This window comes from Perca flavescens, chromosome 16, assembly GCF_004354835.1.
Source record: "Perca flavescens isolate YP-PL-M2 chromosome 16, PFLA_1.0, whole genome shotgun sequence".
NCBI lineage: Eukaryota > Metazoa > Chordata > Actinopteri > Perciformes > Percidae > Perca > Perca flavescens.
In genome coordinates this window covers 5033393-5055361 of record NC_041346.1, presented here as the reverse complement: position 1 = coordinate 5055361, position 21969 = coordinate 5033393, and the positions used below count along the sequence as shown (strand labels likewise).

The following is a 21969-nucleotide window of genomic DNA, read 5'->3' as shown; positions in this document are numbered from 1 at the left end:
ACTGTAATGCCAAAAACAAGAACAAGAGAAGGCCTTCGATAGGGTTGAGTGGACTTATATCTTTGATATTATAGCTCAATTTGGTTTTTAAAATACTTTCATTAACTGGATCAAACTATTACATCTCAACCCCAAGCTAAGGTACTGACAAATGAAGTTGTGTCTTAGCCCTTCAATATTACAAGAGGTTTTCCCCAAGGTTCACCTCTTTCACCACTTTTGTTCGTACTAGCTATTGAACCACTAGCAATAGAAATTAGACCCAAGTAGGCAAATACAGGGGATTACAATTGGCAACAGAGATCAAAGAATAGCTCTTTTTGCATACTTTGTAATTCTATTCTTAAAACAAACACATCTATACCGGCACTGTTAGATCTTATCGGCCCGTTTGGTAGTATCTCTGGATATACTGTAAGTAAATGCTTCAAAATCATTACTAATGCTGCTTAACGGAAATGAAAGACAATATATAAACAAATTCTCATTGACTTTCAAGCTCTCATCTAATTTTATATATTTGGACATCAGAATAACACCTCATTTAGAGACTATAGCACCAACAAACTTATGAAGAACGAACTCTGTACGTCTAAGAAAGGTGGATGCCCTTACCTACAGTACAGACCAAAAGTTTGGACACACCTTCTCATTCAAATGTGTTTCTTTATTTTCATGACTATTTACATTGTAGATTCTCACTGAAGGCATCACAACTATGAATGAACACATGGAATTATGTACTTAACAAAAAAGTGTGAAATAACTGAAAACATGTCTTATATTTTAGATTCCTCAAAGTAGCCACCCTTTGCTTTTTTGATAACTCTGCAAACCCTTGGTGTTCTCTCAATGAGCTTCATGAGGTAGTCACCTGAAATGGTTTTCACTTCACAGGTGTGCTTTCTCACGGTTAATTAGTGGAATTTTTCCCCTTATTAATAAAAAAGCAAAGGGTGGCTACTTTGAAGAATCTAAAATATAAGACATGTTTTCAGTTATTTCACACTTTTTTGTTAAGTAGATAATTCCATATGTGTTCATTCATAGTTTTGATGCCTTCAGTGAGAATCTACAATGTAAATAGTCATGAAAATAAAAAGGAAACGCATTGAATGAGAGGTGTGTCCAAACTTTTGGCCTGTACTGTATATTTATGATAGGTAGAATAAATATGTTAAAAATGAACATATTGCCTAAATGCATGTATTTATTTTAAAATATCCCTCTCGCGCCACCTGCAGTAATGTTTAAGAAACTCACAGCACTCTTCAGGAAATATAAATGAATTTAAAAAGTTTCCTTGAATCTGCTTATCTCTACTGTATCTTCCATTTGATACTGGGGGGCTGAAATGTCCACATCTTTATTGGTACTATTTAGCAACACAATTGAGAACTATATTTTTCTTCTGGAGATCTTGGATCGACATAGAGTCAGGTTCCTTTAAGGTACCATTGGATTTGTACCAGTATTCAGTCAAACTACTAAAGGTCACAGTAAAATAAAGAAAGTTTAATAGGCAAACACACTTTTCTTCATGCAGGTTTTGTTATGAACAGTATTAAAGGTCGGACTGATAACGAGGACATTAAGGGTAACGATTGCGCGAGAGCTTAACCGCTTTTTTTTCAGACTTTGACATTTGATGATATATGCATAGTTTTAAAGACAGATATTTAGTTATTTACACTGTGTTCTTCCGGTATCTAATGGTAGGGTATTTGATGCTATCCTGTATTCCATGCAGTTGGGCCATCCCCTCCTCCTGCGCTCCGTAGCGGACAATGCAGCTGTGGGAGTGAGTGACCCAACTGTTATATTTGCAGATGAGCCAGGAAAAACGGAACATTTGCTACATTTTTAAGTTTGATTCACGGGACATAACTAGCATTTACACGATGCTCTATTGACATTGTGAGTAACTGTTTTGCTAAAATGCTTGTTATAACGATCCAATTACATATTTGATTTGCATCTACATTAAACTAAGATTACCATTAAAAATGTTCCATGATTATTTGTGAAGATTTTGGTTATCGGCTACTGATGACGTAATGTTGTGTTCCATTGGTGTCGGTCTGAATGGGGTACAAGTGTAAGATTAACAAGATGGGACTAACATGGTGCAGTATCCACAGTTACGGCATTATATCAGACTGTCATGGTGAAGGGTGAGCTGAGACTAAAGGCATTTTGTTGATCAGTAAATCTACAATTGCAACCTCACGTATGCACATTAGGTCTTGGTAGAGAGTGAAGCAACTAGACTGTGGATACAAGATAGTGAAAACAGCTTCCTTCACAAGGTGTCTGGCTTTACCCTTAGGAACAGGGCAGGGCTGCACAAGTGTATTTTTCCCTTTCCCAGTAATAACGGGAACTGGTCACACAAACTCATTCATTTCAGTCATCATTCAGCAGGGGGTTATGTCATACGCAGCTCTTTGGAGGAAGGTCAAGCAACAGGAGCATACACTCCTGGATAGGAGAAAAAATGGTCAGGGGTTCTTTGCATTTCTTTAAACCAATCACAATTGTCTTGGGCAGCGCTAAGCTCCAGACGCAGCGACCGTGGCTCTGAAAAAATGGTCTCGGGAAGAAACTTGTTGTGGTGCAACATTTGCACCCCACAAAAGAAAACACCACATGTAATATTAAATTAAGTTAACTGTTCACACAATACACTAACATGAGATATATGAAATTCATGGTTAAACGTAATTTGCTCACCAGTGTATCGCCATGTGTATTTTGTCTATAGCAAATCCCCGCCAATCGGTTCTAAAACATCCCAGTTAGTGAGTAAATGCTGTGAATATATTCTTTGTAAATTTTTACAATCATTTCGTGAACGAACCAACAGTCCTGCCTTGTTGTACGATACAAATGTTCTTCCAAACTTGCCATTTTCAGCGTGTAATGTTGCTCCAAGGCTTTTTTTGTTAATAACAATTTCTTATTTATTCTGAATACAACACACAAAACATACAATTTGCAACATGAACATTGCCAGAATTATCTGGTAAATGAACAGTCGTCAATCCAGACTAGATTTTGGGTTATACAGGTTATAGCTGTAATGCAAATCCTGTATTTTTTTTAAACTGTTTTGCACATGTAGGTCTTGTAAATATAGATGTTTTTAATGGTGTCTTTTTCCATCTGTACAAAAAATGTGTTGCCACAAAATATGCCCACCATTTAGATTTTTATCATTTTTACTCTCTTAGAGCATCCTGAATTCTTGCCAAAGAGCATACAGTATGGGAGGTTGAACCAGGGTTAAACTTCTTAAGTTTTTTAATATTGCAACACATGTTGGCATGTCAGAGGTCAACAGAACAAGATCATATTAGTCTTTAAAATTAGTATATTAATGTCTCCTGTCAACTGAAATTACAATATATACAATAGGCATTACATTGCATGACATGACATGTAATTTCTGTCCATTCTTCTCTCTGTTGTTTCGTGCTGGTTAAAACCTTTCCTACTGTAGAGCACACTGTTCACTATTCCAACACAATCTTCCCACTATCTGCTACACATTTACACTAGGCTACACACCTTTACACTAGGCTATGTAGTGGAAAATTTATATTTATTGTATTTTATATTTTCGATATCACTGTCCCAATGACATATTTCACCAGCCTTTTTTACAACAGCATTACATTTGCCCTATATAGCAAGGCTTTGCCTAAAACCTACAGTCTCCTTGTCCTTTATTTCTACTCTTTCCTGTTCTTTTCTGTCTGTCTGTACAGGTCATCCCTATTCACTTATGTCTAAGCTGCTAGACCAGAGCAAGGACGTAGTTCACATTCATAAGTTCAAACCCAGCGAGATGCAAAAAGCCCAGGCTGAGTTGGTGGCTCAGATTGATAGCTTAATGCAACAGAAACACCAGGGCTCTCCCAGTGCCAAACTAGCCTTCCAAACCAGGGAAGATCCTGTTTTAGTGAGGGACAGAGTCCATAAATTCCATCAGCTTGAGGCCACTGCCAAGCCGCCAAGAAGCAAGCTGCTAGCTAAAGGACAAGGTGGGTCCTGAATGGTATTTTATTGTTGTTATGGATGCTGAAAACACCACCCCTTTTTTCTTAAATTGTAACACAGACACAGTACACATGTTTAGACATCCTTTTGCAGCCCCTTGCATTTATGTTAACTCAGAATCACTCCACTGATTTCAGAATCACTCCACTGATTTCTTTTGTTTGTCATTTAGGTTCCTTTATCATTCAAACTTCAATTTGATATGTTTTCTTCTTTTCAACAAAAATAATAAACTATCCTTACCAGATGGTTTACAGCATTGACAGCAGAGCAAAAAATAAAAGATATAACAAAAAACAACTTCAACTCACAATCGTAACTGTTCTGCGCAGCAGTCAAAAAACCGTATGGCTACAAACCAAACGCACCCCAACTGAATCACAGCTAGGCTATTATACACCAGCTGATTCAATTACTGCCTAATCAGCTGATTGTCAAAAGGCTGTGACGATATGCCACGCATCAAGATCAATTAACACAAATTGTAAGTTTACAATGAGTCTAGTTTACTCTAAATATTAATGCACAATTCATCAAAATAAAACTTAATATCAAAATCATAATTTTGGTTCAAACAGTAAACGTAAACACTAGCTGCAGTAGCGTCCTGCCTGAAGCAAATGATCATATATAGAAACCCGGCTTGGTATGACATGATACAAAGCCTAAGAGTAGAAAAAAACTGTTAAAAACCGGAGCGATCAGAACAGTGGAAAGAATTTCTTTTAAATTTACCTCATTATTTGAAGCATTGGCCATGTTTAAAATGAACATCTGACATTGTAACATTATAGATATTACAGAAAAGCACAGTAGGTCTCCTTTAACAGTATTCAAAATCAAAAATTCCCTTGATTTAAGGTTTATCCAAACTGTTATCAATCACTGTAAGCTCTTTTTACGTGAGGTACTTAATGACTTATACTATATACCGCTGAAGCTCCCTAAGAAGAAAAACGCCAAAGATTGTTAAATTAATTAAATTCAATAAACCTGCAGCAGAGCTTGCTTTAAGTTTATCTCCGTAGTCTACATAGATAACATGGCTTAACAGTGGCAACATTTGACCTTCACAAAATTAACAATCACAGTTCTCAGGCAACGGAATTGCGGTTTGCATGTACGATTCCAGCCTACGCAGAGTCTGAACAAAGCGGAAAATATTGCCGAAAAGTGAGCAACAAGACAGACTCCTAAGTGACAGGCTCTAAGTCAACCAGCAAGGCACGCTGAGAGCCTCCACCGATTGGCTACAGGTCACACAATTAGCTTACCCCATTGTAAATCAAACGGTCCCTTTCTATGCCTCTTACAAAATAGCAAATTCAAGCATTTATTTTTTCCTTTTCTAGCATGGGCTTAATACAGTGGGGAGAACAAGTATTTGATACACTGAAGATTTTGCAGGTTTCCCCACTTACAAAGCATGTAGAAGTCTGTAATTTTTATCATAGGTACTCTTCAACTGTGAGTGACGGAATCTAAAACAAAAATCCAGAAAATCACATTGTATGATTTTTAAGTAATTAATTTGCATTGTATTGCATGACATAAGTATTTGATACATCAGAAAAGCAGAACTTAATATTTGGTACAGAAACCTTTGTTTGCAATTACAGAGATCATATGTCTCCTGTAGTTCTTGACCAGCAGGGATTTTGGCCCACTCCTCCATACAGACCTTCTCCAGATCCTTCAGGTTTCGGGGCTGTTGCTGGGCAATACGGACTTTCAGCTCCCTCCAAAGATTTTCTATTGGGTTCAGGTCTGGAGATTGGCTAGGCCACTCCAGGACCTTGAGATGCTTCTTACGGAGCCACTCCTTTTTCACACAGCCAGTTGCCCTGGCTGTGTGTTTCGGGTCGTTGTCATGCTGGAAGACCTAGCCACGACCCATCTTCAATGCTCTTACTGAGGGAAGGAGGTTGTTGGCCAAGATCTCGCGATACGGTGCAGTCGTCCTGTCCCCTTTGCAGAAAAGCATCCCCAAAGAATGATGTTTCCACCTCCATGCTTCATGGTTGGGATGGTGTTCTTGGCGTTGTACTCATCCTTATTCTTCCTCCAAACACGGTGAGTGGAGTTTAGACCAAAAAGCTCTATTTTTGTCTCATCAGACCGCATGACCTTCTCCCATTCCTCCTTTGGATCATTCAGATGGTCATTGGCAAACTTCAGACCGGCCTGGACACGCGCTGGCTTGAGCAGGGGGACCTTGCGTGCGCTGCAGGATTTTAATCCATGATGGCATAGTGTGTTACTAATGGTTTTCTTTGAGACTGTGGTCCCAGCTCTCTTCAGGTCATTGATCTGGTCCTGCCGTGTAGTTTTGGGCTGATCTCTCACCTTTCTTATGATCATTGATGCCCCACGTGGAGAGGCTTTTGCGTGGAGCCCCAGACCAAGGGAGATCTTAAACTTCTTCCATTTTCTAATAATTGCGCCAACAGTTGTTGCCTTCTCACCAAGCTGCTTGCCTATTGTCCTGTAGCCCATCCCAGCCTTGTTCAGGTCTACAATTTTATCCCTGATGTCCTTACACAGCTCTCTGGTCTTGGCCATTGTGGAGAGGTTGGAGTCTGTTTGAGTGTGTGGACAGGTGTCTATTATACAGGTAACAGTTAATACAGGTAATGAGTGGAGAACAGGAGGGCTTCTTAAAGAAAAACTAACCGGTCTGTGAGACCCGGAATTCTAACTGGTTGGTAGGAGATCAAATACTTATGTCATGCAATAAAATGCAAATTAATTATTTAAAAATCATACAATGTGATTTTCTGGATTTTTGTTTTAGATTCCGTCTCTCACAGTTGAAACCTGCAAAATTGGCAGTGTATCAAATACTTGGTCTCCCCACTGTATATAGTCTGTTTAGACTTGCATGTGTCAAAGCAGATTATGCACGTGATTGTTGCACAATGTTTTTATTACAGTGTGTGTGTGTGTGTCACACACACACACACACACACACACACATATATATATATATATAGTGCCCATTTATACCTCTGCACACATAGGCCACTGTATGAAATATTGTTATTGCTTATTTTATAAATATACATACACATTTTATTCATATGCATCCACACACATTTTATTCACGTGTGTGCATTACACACATATTATTCACGTACATTACACCTGACAGTTCAGATAAGCATCTAGAGCATCAATCATTGATTTGAGCATGAGCAGACCAGAGAGAGCTTAAAGTGATTGGTTGATCAGGCTGGGGCCGAGCTAGGACTGGAGTTTTTGACCGATGCAGAGCTCTAGTCTGTAGTGATGTTTCCTGACTCTGGACATGTAAAAGTCCTAATTGGCAGGCAGGTTGGCACGCATATTTGTTTTTCTGCAGTCGGGACTGACCATTGTATTCTCTTCCTGTCCTGTTTGGTGGCTCATCTAAGCCAGATAGTGATGGATGTGCACAGAACAGACTGGATGATTGCAGTGTAAAACTTCATCAGCAGCTCCTGAGGCAGGTTGAACTTCCTGAGCTGGCACAGGAAGTACATCCTGCCAGTAAATCTCCACAGTTTTGACTAGGGTGTAACGATTGGACTTTTGATTTAAAGGTCACAATTCAGTTCAATTTTCGATTTAACGTTTTTGTTCAGCACAGACTTTTTTTGCCTACCATACACAAAATAAAAGTCTGTCTCATATCTAAAGATACCATCTCACGTCTAAAGACAATCTGTCATAATGTTGAGTTTTTAGTCACAGACTATAATATTTTGCAAAGACGTTGAATTGAGAAAGTATGCATGCTCGTTTTTTAACTATTTCCGCCACTTTTTGTGTGTGCAAAATGAAAATGTGTGTCGTTATCACCATATTTAAAGGATTATTATGTCTTTCCACTCCATGACGGTCGGCTTTTTACCCTGCTTGAGAGTTGCTCTTCAAATCAGCTATAAACACATTTCAGATGTTAACACAAAACCCGGCCCTTAGACCTCTTATGTACAACTTGTTTTAAAACTCAAATAACGGAAATCCAAATAGATTAGGATTATCTGGGATTTGGTAGGGCTAGTGCTGTATATGTGGTTTTTCAATAGAAAAAAATGTCAGCACCGGTTTTTGTCATAGAAATGCATTCATGTTAACTCATTGCAACTTTGTTTTGTGTGTGCTTATCCACTGTCAACTTGGGGTTCTTGAGCTAGAGACACAGACACAAACAGATACTTAGATCAAAACAGATCTATGTAAAGCCCTTTTTTTTAGCAACAGTTACAGAATGTCACTGATCACTGTGTGTGTGTGTGTTTGTGTGTGTGTGTGTGTGTGTGTGTGTGTGTGTTTGTGTGTGGTAGACTACCATTTGGAGCAAGTCTCAGCATGGCCGCAGAGTTCTCTCCAGCTGGGTCAGGTGTCAGGACTTACCCTTGACTCTGACTCTAACTTGGTCATTTTCCACAGAGGTGACCACCACTGGGGGGCAGAGTAAGTCTCTTTCAATTAATATATATATAATCATTTTCTGTTGATACAGGGCTTCTGCCAGTCCTTGAAACTGAAAAATCCTAATGTACAATGTTTTAAATGCAATGTAACATTTTTCAGTTGTCCATCAGATGAAATACAATCCATCACCCACAGACAGCACAGATCTGGTTTGAACTACAGCCCACATTTCTTTTTTAGGCCTGTTGTCCATAAAGGGCCAATGTATTTCAAATTCTTTACAGACAATGGCTGGTGATCTTGCCAGGGCATATGGACAAAAATAACTTCAATAATAGAATAACAATATTATTGTTGAAATGGAATTTTTTTTTAAACTTTTATTAATCATATAACCAAAATAAAAAAAACAACCAAAGTGTTAGTTAAGAAAAAAACAAAGGAACATTATGGTCTCATAACCCTAGTTCTATAAGCACAGACGAAGCCCTCTACTGGACTCTATGTGTTATACTCCTCTCCAATCCCAAGCATGTGTTTGCTTACTGAAACCTTGCAGGGGTCAAAGTACAAGCAAGGACACCCCACACACCACATCCTTCAAGTCATCAAGGAGCAGGGGAGCATGTAGGTGTATCACGCCCAGAGGGGGGCCAGATGTGGCACAACTGGCACACACCAATCCCTTTTCCCCAGTTCCATGTCAATCCAGCAAGCACAGACTCCGAAAAACCCACAGACTACCGAAAAAGGCCACGACACGTGCATGAACCACAGCGGTAGGGTCTCTTGAGATGCACTCAAAGAGCCAACCTGCAAGGCACTTTATGTATAAGGCTTTACCAACCACACCATCCCTGAAGCACACAAACAGCTGTTTCGTGCTTCTGATGGGGGCTGGGCATTCCACAAAACATGCCAACGCACAAACCGGGTAGAGCAGATGCAATTTGCCTCTCGGACCCCCGCATGGGGTGGACGACAAAAAGCATCCAACCGAATAACCCTCAACCTAAACGAGCTCCTTAAGTTCTGCGGAACAAAAGAGGGATTTGTGTGAGAGTAGCCGAGCTGCAGCCATCACTGAGCAACAAGCAACCGGGGTATACCGACAGGGCGGTCAGTTCATTCACTCTCTTAGCCTAAGCCATTGCAAGCAGCAAGGCTGTCCTGAGCGACGTCGCCTTCAGAGAGGAACACTCCAGAGGATCGAAGGGATCCCTCACTAAAGCCTCAAGCACAATGGCAGTTCCCATTGCTGGGCAAAGACACAGACAACTGGGCGTCGTCTCCCAACCCCCTGCAAAAACCTCCTTACAAGAGGGTGGCCAAAGACTGGTCTGTAGCTAAAACCCTTGTGGCAGGAACAGATGGCAGCTGCATGCACTTTAATAGCGGCATGAGACAGCCCTCTATCCATCAAGCACTGCAAAAAAAGAGAAATAGAGTCGACAGCGCAAGACAAAGGATCTAGCCTCTTCTCCGTGCACCAGCGTTGGAGCCCCAGCCACTTTTCCTTGTAACAGGCGGTGGTGGGTCCTGCTCTCGCCGCCTGGATATTCTGCACAACCTGTACAGACCGTCTAGCCCTCCTCAGCCTGTCCCTCTCAGGAGCCAGGCCTGGAGAGGTTGGCCCAGAGTGGGTAGCGCGTCTATTAGGGATGTAACCATGCATTGGAAATCGGTTAAAAATCGATTTAAATGTGTAAAGATTACAAACATCTGAGATAAGAAAACAGCCTTGGGTGTGATGCTAGTTAACATACAGCCGGTAAAGTTAGCCTACCATTAACGAGTAACGTTAGCTGGCTTAAACCAGTTAAATGCTGACAGCTAAATGATGTGAACTGTGACTGCATTTCACTGGAAAGGATTCCAACACCGGGACGTACAACAGTCTGCAGCTAAAGACACAGAGGAGACACGCTGCACTTTAACAGCAAATGACTGGTAAAAAACGTTGTTACAAGTTATTGTTATTACATTTTAAATAAATCATTTAAATGTAACCATATGGCCTTAGCAATAAACAAGAATATCTTTAATTTTTTATAAGTTTTTAGTTCAAGATAAAATACTATTTCAATTGCACACATCTGCTTGTTTTGTACAGTTTATATAAATAAAGGGATATATTTCAGTCATGTCATTCTGTTAATAAAACTCGTGAGAAAATCATATCGTGAACTTAAAATCGTATCGAATCGTGGTTTTAGTGTATCGTTACATCCCTAGCACCTATTGCACCCGCCTCCTGAGACAGAGTCCTAAGAACTAGGGAATGTTTCAGGACCGGTCCGCCATCATTTGAGTCATTTCTGCGTGTCATGGTGCTGTACGATGACCCAGGGCCACCAGAATGACTGACAACCGTTCCTGTCTCACCCTCTCCAGCAGGGGAGTGATGAGACGGAGCGGCAGAAAAGCGTAAAGCAGCCTTCCTGGCCTTTCCTTGCGTGTGCAACGTGTCCACCCCTCAGGGTGAAGCATCCACTTGTCTGGCAGGGGTCCGTGAACACCATGACGTATGAGGTCACTTGGGGTCCCCTTTAACAGGGGTTGTGAATACCCCCACTATGCTCTGATCGGTCTGAAATATAGGACCCTTTCTATCGGTCGTGCACAGGGATGACAGACACCGCCTGCATCTGTAGCAGGTCCTGGATCTCCCCCCGAGAGGAAATTCATGTCCTCCTGAGAGAGACTAGGCCAGTCTCAGCTTCCTGTTCACCCACTCCGTTATCGCGCAGGTGCTCTGCCACTTCTCGTAAAACTGTGTCAGGGGACGAGCGGGCAGCTGCGGAGCGGCAGCTAAGAAGCTGTGATATCCCCTCTCGGCCCTCTCCGGCGTTAAACCTTCCATAAATGGAAGATTGGCCTACACGGAAAAGACCAAGCCGGTGATGAGGTCCATGAAAACATCTTCGCCGTCCCCTCCCCTTCTGAGGAAATGTATCCTCCTGGGAGGGTAGATTAACCTCCTTGACGCCCATAGACGGAGGAGGAACGCGGATCACGTTGAAGCCTCGGAAGTAATCTCGCCACCGTAGGCGTCTAACCATGGGCAGCTCTCAGCCAGCCTTGCAGGCTGGTGGTGGACACAATGCACATTGACGTCCGTGAAGCGGCGACTTCATCAGCTGTCGCTGAAGAGAAACAGAATGTCACACAGCGGGCACGCTGCCTTTTATGCTGTGCTGCTGCATGGTTCAGGTAGGCACATCCTGATAGGCGGGTTACGTTTATGCAAATTTCAGTGTGCAAACGCGTGCTCGAGATTGGAGAGGAGCAATACCCAGAGTCCGTTAGAAGTCCACTTATCAGTGCTAACTGAACCTTCAGTTCCCATTCATTCTGTTGTATGTGTGCCCATTCCCATTAACTGTATTTACTGTTCACTGTAAATCCAGATTTGTTTCAATAACAAAAATCTGTTCAGATGAGATCTTAATGACTACGGACATGTATAGTACAAAACAGCATATTTAACGTTAATATGGTGGCCAAAACATGGATTAAAATACTTTAAAAACCAAACAATGATCTATAACAAACAAAATGAACAAGAATTAACTTTGGATAGTCTTTGTTTAATATGATTTAACAGGAGTTAGGAGGATAGATGCCATGAGCACAGTGTTGAGATTTATAATAACATGTAATTTTCTGTATGGATCACAGTTCATAGTTCATAAATTAAACTAGTTTAATAGCCTACTGGAGACAGCCATCACATGCCGTGCTATCACATCCTGCGCTACCCACCACCACAAGTAAATTCTCAACCTGTGGGAAACATTGTTAGTGAACTAACTAAAAAATGTAGTATGGAAAAATCACTACACTCTCTCTCTTTCTCTTTTTGTGTGGAACTACAAACAAAATGTTTGTTTTTTTCAGCTCTTTCAACAGCCAGGCTAGATATCAACAGAGGTCCCTAGGTACAATTCAGCAGTCCACGATTTTGGTTGTGGACCCTGCCCAAGGCAATATCCTGAAGGCTTCTGGCAGAGACATGTAAGATATATTGTGCTTTAATTTAAGATGTCTTTGTTCTGAACAGAAAAACCAGACCCGGAAGAGGCGTTAATAAAAACTATTTAAAAATAGCGTTCTTTTCGTCTATTAGTCTCGTCATAAATGACCTGTAACAGCTTACAGGTAAAAGGAAGGAAAAAGTACACAGTTTCAGAAACATTTAAAAGTTACATATAGTCACTTTAGATAACTTTTATATTTTCTCCAAAACTGCACCAGGTTACAGGACGTTATCTCATTCTCATCTCAAACAAGTCTCAAAGTAAAAAAAAAGAGCTTTTTTGTACAAATAAAGTCCAGTTAAAATATATAATGGTATATCCCACTTTATATAACATATTTTACTTTTGCAAAAGAAAACCTGTGCAACAGATCTATATAGCATTAACCCTAATTTCATACTGTGTATGTAGGCCTATTATAGAGAGTCAACTATTTATTATGTATCTAAAACTATGTGTTTCTTTTTTGATTTATTTATTTATACAAAACTATTTATGGATCAGTATCTATTTACACAAGAATGTAAATGTGTGTGTATTAGGCTATGTTATATTAACTCCTAGTCCTGCGGCGAGCGGTGCCCTCCTGCCTGCCCCACACCTACTGAGAGGGAGAGACCACACTCTGTTGGTAGAAGAGCCGGTCACTGTGATTTATCTGAGCAGCATGCATGGGAATGGATTATAATATATTCAAAGATATTTCTCAATTTTTCCTGATGGTCTGAATCAGAATTTGCTAAATTTTCACTAATCACTTTTTAGAAATAAAGTTGCTTATAGGATCTAAAAAGTCACTAAATCTAGCGAGAAAGTCATCTGTGTGACTGTGACAATACTCCATGCGACGTGAACCACCAACATGTAAATTTGACTGGCACAGAATCAGCTATATCTGAAAGCAGAAAATAAGGCGAGTCTGGTCACAAGCCAATCGATCGGTGCATCTCTAGTCTTGCAATGATTCATATTTTTGATGTTACAGGTTTTATTTGCCTCATGGAATAACTACTGACAAGAAGAATAATTACTGGATCACTGATGTGGCTCTTCATCAGGTAAGCTGCAGGTAGTATTCTCGTTTAATACAGGGCTTAAAGTATTCCGGCACCGTGCCGGATCTCTGGCGTGCGGCCGTGAGTAAAAAAACATTTGGAAACTTACATGCGGTTTACTATTTTCAAGTCAATTGTATTCACCTACCAATCATATGAGAGGAACGCAGCTCTAACTAACGCAGGGCTTAAGTACTCGGGCCTGGTGCCCAATTTCTGGCGTTTGACTATTTTAGAAAAATAAATACATTAAAAAGTCCACCTGGGATTTGTTTTGATGCGCTGGATTTAACCAATCATCGAACTTCCACCTACCAATGAAACTAGTTCTAGCCAATCAGATGCAAAGTAGGGTGGGTCTTTGCTGAAATGTGAGAGTGCGGTGCCGGTGTAGTCTCCGTGGTAACGCGGCAAAAAAAAAAAAAAAAAAAAAAATGGAGGCAAAGTTTATCAAACTTGGAGCATGTAGATACAGCTTTAGTTGAGAAAGGAGTTAAAAACAAATGGCGCTGGGCATGAATAGAGGACAAGAGTAAAAGGGTGGAGAAGGGAAGCTGGTTAGCACTTGGTGCATCAAATTGAGGGAGCCGGGTGCTTGCTTCTGCAGTGTGTGTTCAAGGAAGATACTGTACAGCAGCAGCGGTAAGAAACTGCTTGCTAGTCACAAAGTCATACAAGTAAGTTACTGGCAACGACAGCTACCGCTGCCACTACGACTGCGCCTTCACTGACCGACCGTGATACAAACAATGTGTGTGCACGTTCATAGCGTAACATGATTTGTCATTAACGATGGCCACTGTGTAAAAGCTATCTGAAGCCCAAACTGCCTTGACAAAGCTGTCTGTTTGGAATCCCATGGCAGGTATTTAAACATAACGGCCTTGTCCCAGAGTTTAGACGTCTAGCTATATGAAAAGCTAAACAATGCAACGAATGAATTGAATGTAAATAAAGCAGCTAATATCAACATGGACAAAATTATGAATGTACTAATTCGCTTTTTTGATGATGACCTAGTAACAACACATCGTTCACTTTAATGAGTGCATATTGAAATATTACACTGTGAACTCACCCCCCCTCTCTGTTCAAAAATAAGTTTCAGGCTCAGGATTTATTTTCACTTTAAGCCCTATTAATAACCAGCTCTATAAAATATGTTATTGATTACTTATGAGTTTTATTGAATATGAAATGTGCAGCTTTCTTATGAATATTAAATCACAAGTAAACAATGCTTTTTTAAAAACAAAACATAGTTACAGTGTAGCATATATAGTACATATAGCATAGCGGTTACAGCATGTGGATGAATTCAAGTGTGAGTAATATTTTGGGAATTGTTTATTTGAGTGTAAACTCTGGTCAATACGTGACATCTAAAACACATATATAATGATTTAGGACCAATAAAGACTGGCCCTTGTGCTGGAAATTCTATACATTCGTGAGATCTGAAATAAAGCTTCAGTCATCAAAGTCTTTTAAGTCTTTATTCATTGCGCAAAGAAAGTTTAGAAAATCAGGAGCTTATCAGCACATCATGACGTTTTAAAAATGTCTATACAAAGTGAACACTGTGAGAGATTAAGCAATAAAACAACAAGTCACCCTTCTGCACAATCATCAGGTGTTAAAAGTGAGCAGTGACGGCAGAGACAGAATGTTGCTGGCACTGGGAGAGGCTTTCATACCAGGAAGTGACAACAACCACTTCTGCCAGCCCACTGATGTGGCTGTAGATACTGAGACTGGAAACATTTTTGTGTCTGATGGCTACTGCAATTCCAGAATACTGAAATTCTCTGCTGATGGCAAATACCTGTCTGAGTGGGGTGCAGGTAGGAATCTGACTCTACACACGCACAAACACTCTTTAATTTTGAAAGCAGGTCTTGTTAGACAAGGGCCCCCTTTTTCATTCTGCATGTGGAGAGCATGTTATGTTACAAATGTTATTTCACTCTCTTACGTCCACTTTTTCTTCTTTCTGCACACATTTTAAACACCCCTGTGTAGGATTTGAAAGTGTGTCAATAAATGTAATACATAAACTCCATCAATTAAATATGACCAGGATATACAATAACATTAAAATGACAATGGCATTTATTTTAATTTTACAAAAACATGTTTAACACAAATAAACTATTAGAAACTGTTCCCTGTCACCCCCCAGAATCAAACAACACACACCTCTCTCTCTCTCTCTCTCTCTCTCTCTCTCTGTGTGTCTTGGGGTTTTATGGCTACAAGCCACGTCCGAGATGGACGTTCTCGTAGGGTTTTTCCATACACGTGCTGGCTTGGCTCAGCTCTGCTCGACTTGGCTCACCGCATCAGCCCAGCACAGCAGGGATTTGCATTTTCTTTACAACAGGGCCACCGACTTGACAGTGTGTCTTAAGTGCCAGTACTTTTGTATCTACCACTGAATCTCTGTGGTTTAAAGTTTCTTTCCTGCATCCCTCTTTGTACTTTCAGATATCTATCTATGTATCTTATTTTACTAAGCAATATTACACTAGAGGGTGTGCTTTACTTTAGTGTTACTGACCTCTGCGCTGGCCGCATCATGCTTTTGTTTCAAATCGTTTCCCAAACTAAATAAATACCACACATAGAAACACAAAACTGCCTTGCTAGCTTAATCTTCTTGTAACTAAGATATCTGCTGAAATTAGTTTTTTTTTCCATGGATAGATTAAGCCACTATGTCCATAAAGTGTAGGCTATTTTCTTTATAAATCGCAGTGTCACCCGACTCACCAGCAATGAAGACTCACTGTCAAGCGGGTGGCCCTGTTGTAATGGAAATGCAAATCCCTGCCGTGCTGGGCTAACACACCGAGCCGATCCAAGAAACACATGTGTATGGACAAACTCTGTTTCTCACAAACACACACACTAACCACAGCCCAAAAAGCCCAAGGTACCGTAACTAAAAACAATCATTGGAAAAGACAATATGACTTTTATACAGTGTTATTTGGCTGCTAACATTGTTGTTTTCTTCATAGAGGAACTTTTTTAATAACGCTATCATTCAGTAGGTTTACACACCACTGACACCAATGCACCAGTGGACACCATTTGCACATATTCAGCCATCTTGCCTTATTTTTCTGACTAAAGGCTCGTCAGACAGAAGGCACATACCGTTCCGGATCCCCCACAGCCTGGTGTTTCTTCCTGACAGACAGGAAATTTGTGTGGCTGACAGAGAGAATGGACGTATCCAGTGCTTCATAGCCGAAACTGGAGTGTTTGTCAAGGAAATAAAGAAAGAGGAGTTTGGAGGGGAGGTGTTTGCCATAACCTACAGCCCTGTTGGAGGTGAGTACTGACTGAGCTAGCTAGGGACATCAATCATGTCATCCCCTTGTCCCTCGCTTCATTTTCCTGTTACTCAGTTCAAATGCTAAACTGTGATTATAGAACTGTGTCAAAGTTGTTTTTATATTCCCACAAGCAAAATCTTGGATTATTTTCACCGATGCATCAGCTGGACATCAAAATTGGCATTTACAGTCATTGGCTCATCGGCAAATAAGGGGGCATGCGCCGATGGCAGTAGCCGATGTTTACTTATTTTGCGCTGCCTTAATGTTGTGTTAATTGGTCTGACTCCTACAACAGTAGCCTACCCAGCTAAAAAAATAATTTTCGTTTTTATATTTTAAGTGTACAACGATAATCTGAAAGGTAAAAACGGAGAGATGTCCTGGAGGCCAAGAAAGCACAAACTGAAATCCCAGTGAACAGAGTAGCTTACCAGCTGGTAGCATGCAGCTAAAGAGCTTACCGGTAGCCTGCAGCTTGACTATTCCAGACACCATGGCCACTGCCGGAGTCCGACATGACGGAGAAACAACATAAAATCCTCCTGCTTCCCTGAAGATGAACATTTTGCCTTCCCTGTGAATAAGTTATCTAAACAAACAACGAAGCATGTGGGCTCTGACGGGCCTCCATGGTGCCTTCAGGTACCCTCGCTAATGGTGGAGAATTTCTTCTCAACCACATGATGAAAATGGTTTCATATTTTTTCTATAATGAGATTTATTTGTTTACCTGGTGCAAAAGAAAACAAACATTGGCATTGGAATCAATAAACCAAATGGAAATTCTACTCATAGGTATCGGCTGAAATTGGTGCATTCCTATTATTTTTCTTTTCAGTCCCACTTCAGTCCTAATGAAAATTGAAAAGGGCAATCAATTTACTTTCATGGTTAGTACAATGTCTTTCATGGGATGTCAAAATTAAGTAATTGGGGTTATCTTGGCCTGGGCTCAGACACAAACAGAAAGCCTGTGTTACAAACTGGAGGTGTAACATATGTAAAGGGTAAAAGTCAGGATGTATTAGCTAAAAATGCTAGTATATGCCTTGAATAAATGATTCAAGGAAATTTCAAGGATTCCCTAACTGTGTGTGTGTGTGTGTTTGTGTGTGTGTGTGTGTGTGTGTGTGTGTGTGTGTGTGTGTGTGTGTGTGTGTGTGTGTGTGTGTGTGTGTGTGTGTGTGTGTGTGTGTGTGCAAAGATGGCTTGATCTTTGCAGTAAATGGGGAATCTCCATATCGCTCAGCTCCACTAAGAGGTTTTGTAATAGATTATTCAACCACGGACATATTGGATACCTTCAACCCAGAGAAAAAGGTAATCACACACACACACACACACACACACACACACACACATAGATTGTCATTCACACACATCCGCTTATCCTTTGCAGGGTTATGGGGGGCTGAAGCCTATCACAGCAGACATTGGGGTGAGAGATGGGGTACACCCACCCACCCCCTGTCGCCAGGCTACAACAGAGCAGACACATAGACAAGACAGACAACCATTCATATTCACATCTAGGGGCAATTTAGAGTTGCCATTTATGATTGATTGATTCTATGTAGCTGTGTATCCGCTCATCCATTCAGAATGCAGAATTGAGTCAAGGACATTGTTATAGATACAATTACAGTTATTGAAATGTATTGACTACAAACTGTATCTCATAGTGAGTATGGAGAAGAGCTGAACTGCATTTTCATTGTTTTCAGAGCCTAAGTAAAGTGTGTGTGCGTGTGTGCGTGCGTGTGTGCGTGCGTGGGTGCATGCGTGCGTGTGTGTGCGTGTGTTAAATACAACAAATAAAAATGTACGACATCCGTACAATCTTATTACATTATGCCGCATTGTGGATTGAATTCAAAGTAAATATAGAAGTTGACATTAACATTGATCTGCCCCTCCAAGCAAAAGCAATGAAGAAAGAAGAATAAGGAAAAATAAAGGGGTAAAATAAAAAAATGACATTATGTAAAAAATAAATAATCCAAATATATTAAAATGATACACAAATGAATAACAAATCAATGTGAAAATAAATAAAAATGTCTATAATTCTTAATAATAATAACGTAGTCTTTATATTTCCACATTTATGATTTTATTTATTTTTATTTATATTTATATATTTTTTAATTACTTATTTTATTTATTTATCTTTATTTTTCCATATTTTTTTTTTTTTTTTGGCACTCCTATGACTCTATACCTATACCAATACTATAATTCCCTCGAAGCACTGGCAGACACAAGTGGCTTTCTTGCTACAGGTTTATTTAAAGCTTCTTCTCCAAATCCACCGTGAAAACTAAACACACAGTATAACGAGAAAATAAAGACCACATTAGCCTTAATATGAACATACAATGACATGCGCAGCTTGTAAAATAACGTTTACCAAAGTAAAATACAGACACAAAACAACATACCTCGTTGGCGGCATGCTGTACTCAGGGGAATAGAGGTTTCCTTTGATCGCTGACATCCGCTATAACAACCTTAAAACTTTTATTGGAGCATTAAATTGTCCTTGCTTCACTTGCTGTTAGCTTGCCGACTCTCTCACTCACGAGCATCCCTTGCGCCTTGTGCAGAGACTTCAAAATAAAAACACTTTACTCTTACCAAATAAAATCACTAAATAATACTAAATGCAATTTATATAATTCAAAATTATGACATTGGTTGAAAACAAATTATTATTATAATGTATTGCGACAATTACAAATACCATATTATAACAGGTTGTCATATTAACTTTTAGTGTATATTACTTACTATATTCATATGCATACAACATATCTGGTGTGACTACCTATCAAAATCTAATATCTACAGGTAAATCAAAATTTCTACATTTACTAATTAGGGCAAACATATTTGTAAAGGATTGCTTATGGAGCTCCTCAATGACAATCTTACATGAGCTATTATAACTTAATATGACACCCAGATATTTAAAGCAGTGGACAATCTCAAAAAATGTTGCCATTACATACAAACTTCATATCAACTTTTCTACAACCAAAGTAGTAACTGTGGTTTAACTATTGACCTTCCATTCCCTAGAGAAATTTCACATATATTGATTTATTTCTTTTCTCAACCCTTCATGTGTTGCAGACATGGTAATCCCATCATCTGCATACTAAGTACCATAAGCTGAATATAACTATCACAGTATCATAACAAATTGAAGGTTGGCAGAAATGGATGTGTTTTTCTCTACTACTGGCTTTGAAAGCCATTTGAAGAAAAAATCAAAAGATAATTTATTTCACCATGAAATATTTTAATTAGCTGTCTTATCTTTACTTACAGTACAGGCCAAAAGTTTGGACACACCTTCTCATTCAATGCGTTTTCTTTATTTTCATTTCATTACATTGTAGATTCTCACTGAAGGCATCAAAACTATGAATGAACACATATGGAATTATGTACTTAACTAAAAAGTGTGAAATATCTGAAAACATGTCTTATATTCTAGTTTCTTCAAAGTAGCCACCCTTTGCTTTTTTGATAGCGTTGCAAACCCTTGGTGTTCTCTCAATGAGCTTCATGAGGTAGTCACCTGAAATGGTTTTCACTTCACAGGTGTGCCTTGTCCTAACAAAAAATGTTTTCCCTTATTAATGGGGTTGGGACCATCAGTTATGTTGTGCAGAAGTCAGGTTGATACACAGCCGACAGCCCTATTGGATAACTGTTAGAATTCATATTATGGCAAGAACCAATCCGCTAAGTAAAGAGAAACGAGTGGCCATCATTACTGTAACAAATGAAGGTCAGTCAGTCCGGAAAATTGCGAAAACTTTGAATGTGTCCCCAAGTGCAGTCGCAAAAACCATCAAACGCTACAACGAAACTGGCTCACATGAGGACCACCCCAGGAAAGGAAGACCAAGAGTCACCTCTGCTGCTGAGGATAAGTTCATCCGAGTCACCAGCCTCACAAATCGCAAGTTAACAGCAGCTCAGATTAGAGACCAGATGAATGCCACACAGAGTTCTAGCAGCAGACACATCTCTAGAACAACTGTTAAGAGGAGACTGCGCGAATCAGGCCTTCATGGTCAAATAGCTGCTAGGAAACCACTGCTAAGGAGAGGCAACAAGCAGAAGAGATTTGTTTTGGCCAAGAAACACAAGGAATGGACATTAGACCAGTGGAAATCTGTGCTTTGGTCTGATGAGTCCAAATTTGAGATCTTTGGTTCCAACCGCCGTGTCTTTGTGCGACGCAGAAAAGGTGAATGGATGGATTCTACATGCCAGGTTCCCACCGTGAAACATGGAGGAGGAGGTGTGATGGTGTGGGGGTGCTTTGCTGGTGACACTGTTAGGGATTTATTCAAAATTGAAGGCATACTGAACCAGCATGGCTACCACAGCATCCTGCAGCGACATGCCATCTTATCCGGTTTGCGTTTAGTTGGACCGTCATTTATTTTTCAACAGGACAATGAGTCCAAACACACCTCTAGGCTGTGTAAGGGCTATTTGACCAAGAAGGAGAGTGATGGAGTGCTGCGCCAGATGACCTGGCCTCCACAGTCACCGGACCTGAACCCAATCGAGATGGTTTGGGGTGAGCTGGACCGCAGAGTGAAGGCAAAAGGGCCAACAAGTGCTAAGCATCTCTGGGAACTCCTTCAAGACTGTTGGAAAACCATTTCAGATGACTACCTCTTGAAGCTCATCAAGAGAATGCCAAGAGTGTGCAAAGCAGTAATCAGAGCAAAGGGTGGCTACTTTGAAGAAACTAGAATATAAGACATGTTTTCAGTTATTTCACACTTTTTTGTTAAGTACATAATTCCACATGTGTTCATTCATAGTTTTGATGCCTTCAGTGATAATCTATAATGTAAATAGTCATGAAAATAAAGGAAACGCATTGAATGAGTGTCAAAACTTTTGGACACACCTTCTAGAAGAAGACTACCTGATCTCAGGTCAGTGGTGTAGCCTATGCAAATGCAAAAAAGTAGAGAAAAAGACATCCATTTTGGTTGGTTATTACATAATGCA

General features: G+C 40.0%; 1 protein-coding gene across 1 annotated transcript in view; it reads left to right on the top strand.

The window, feature by feature from the left end:
- Nucleotides 1–21969, top strand: part of pam (peptidylglycine alpha-amidating monooxygenase) — an 85283-nt gene that overhangs the window by 51441 nt on the left and 11873 nt on the right. The window contains exons 15-21 of the mRNA XM_028600987.1: nt 3771–4046; nt 8391–8520; nt 12382–12498; nt 13507–13579; nt 15210–15420; nt 16715–16915; nt 18128–18243. Of these exons, the coding sequence (XP_028456788.1) occupies nt 3771–4046; nt 8391–8520; nt 12382–12498; nt 13507–13579; nt 15210–15420; nt 16715–16915; nt 18128–18243 (1124 nt within the window). The remainder of the gene's footprint in view (nt 1–3770; nt 4047–8390; nt 8521–12381; nt 12499–13506; nt 13580–15209; nt 15421–16714; nt 16916–18127; nt 18244–21969) is intronic.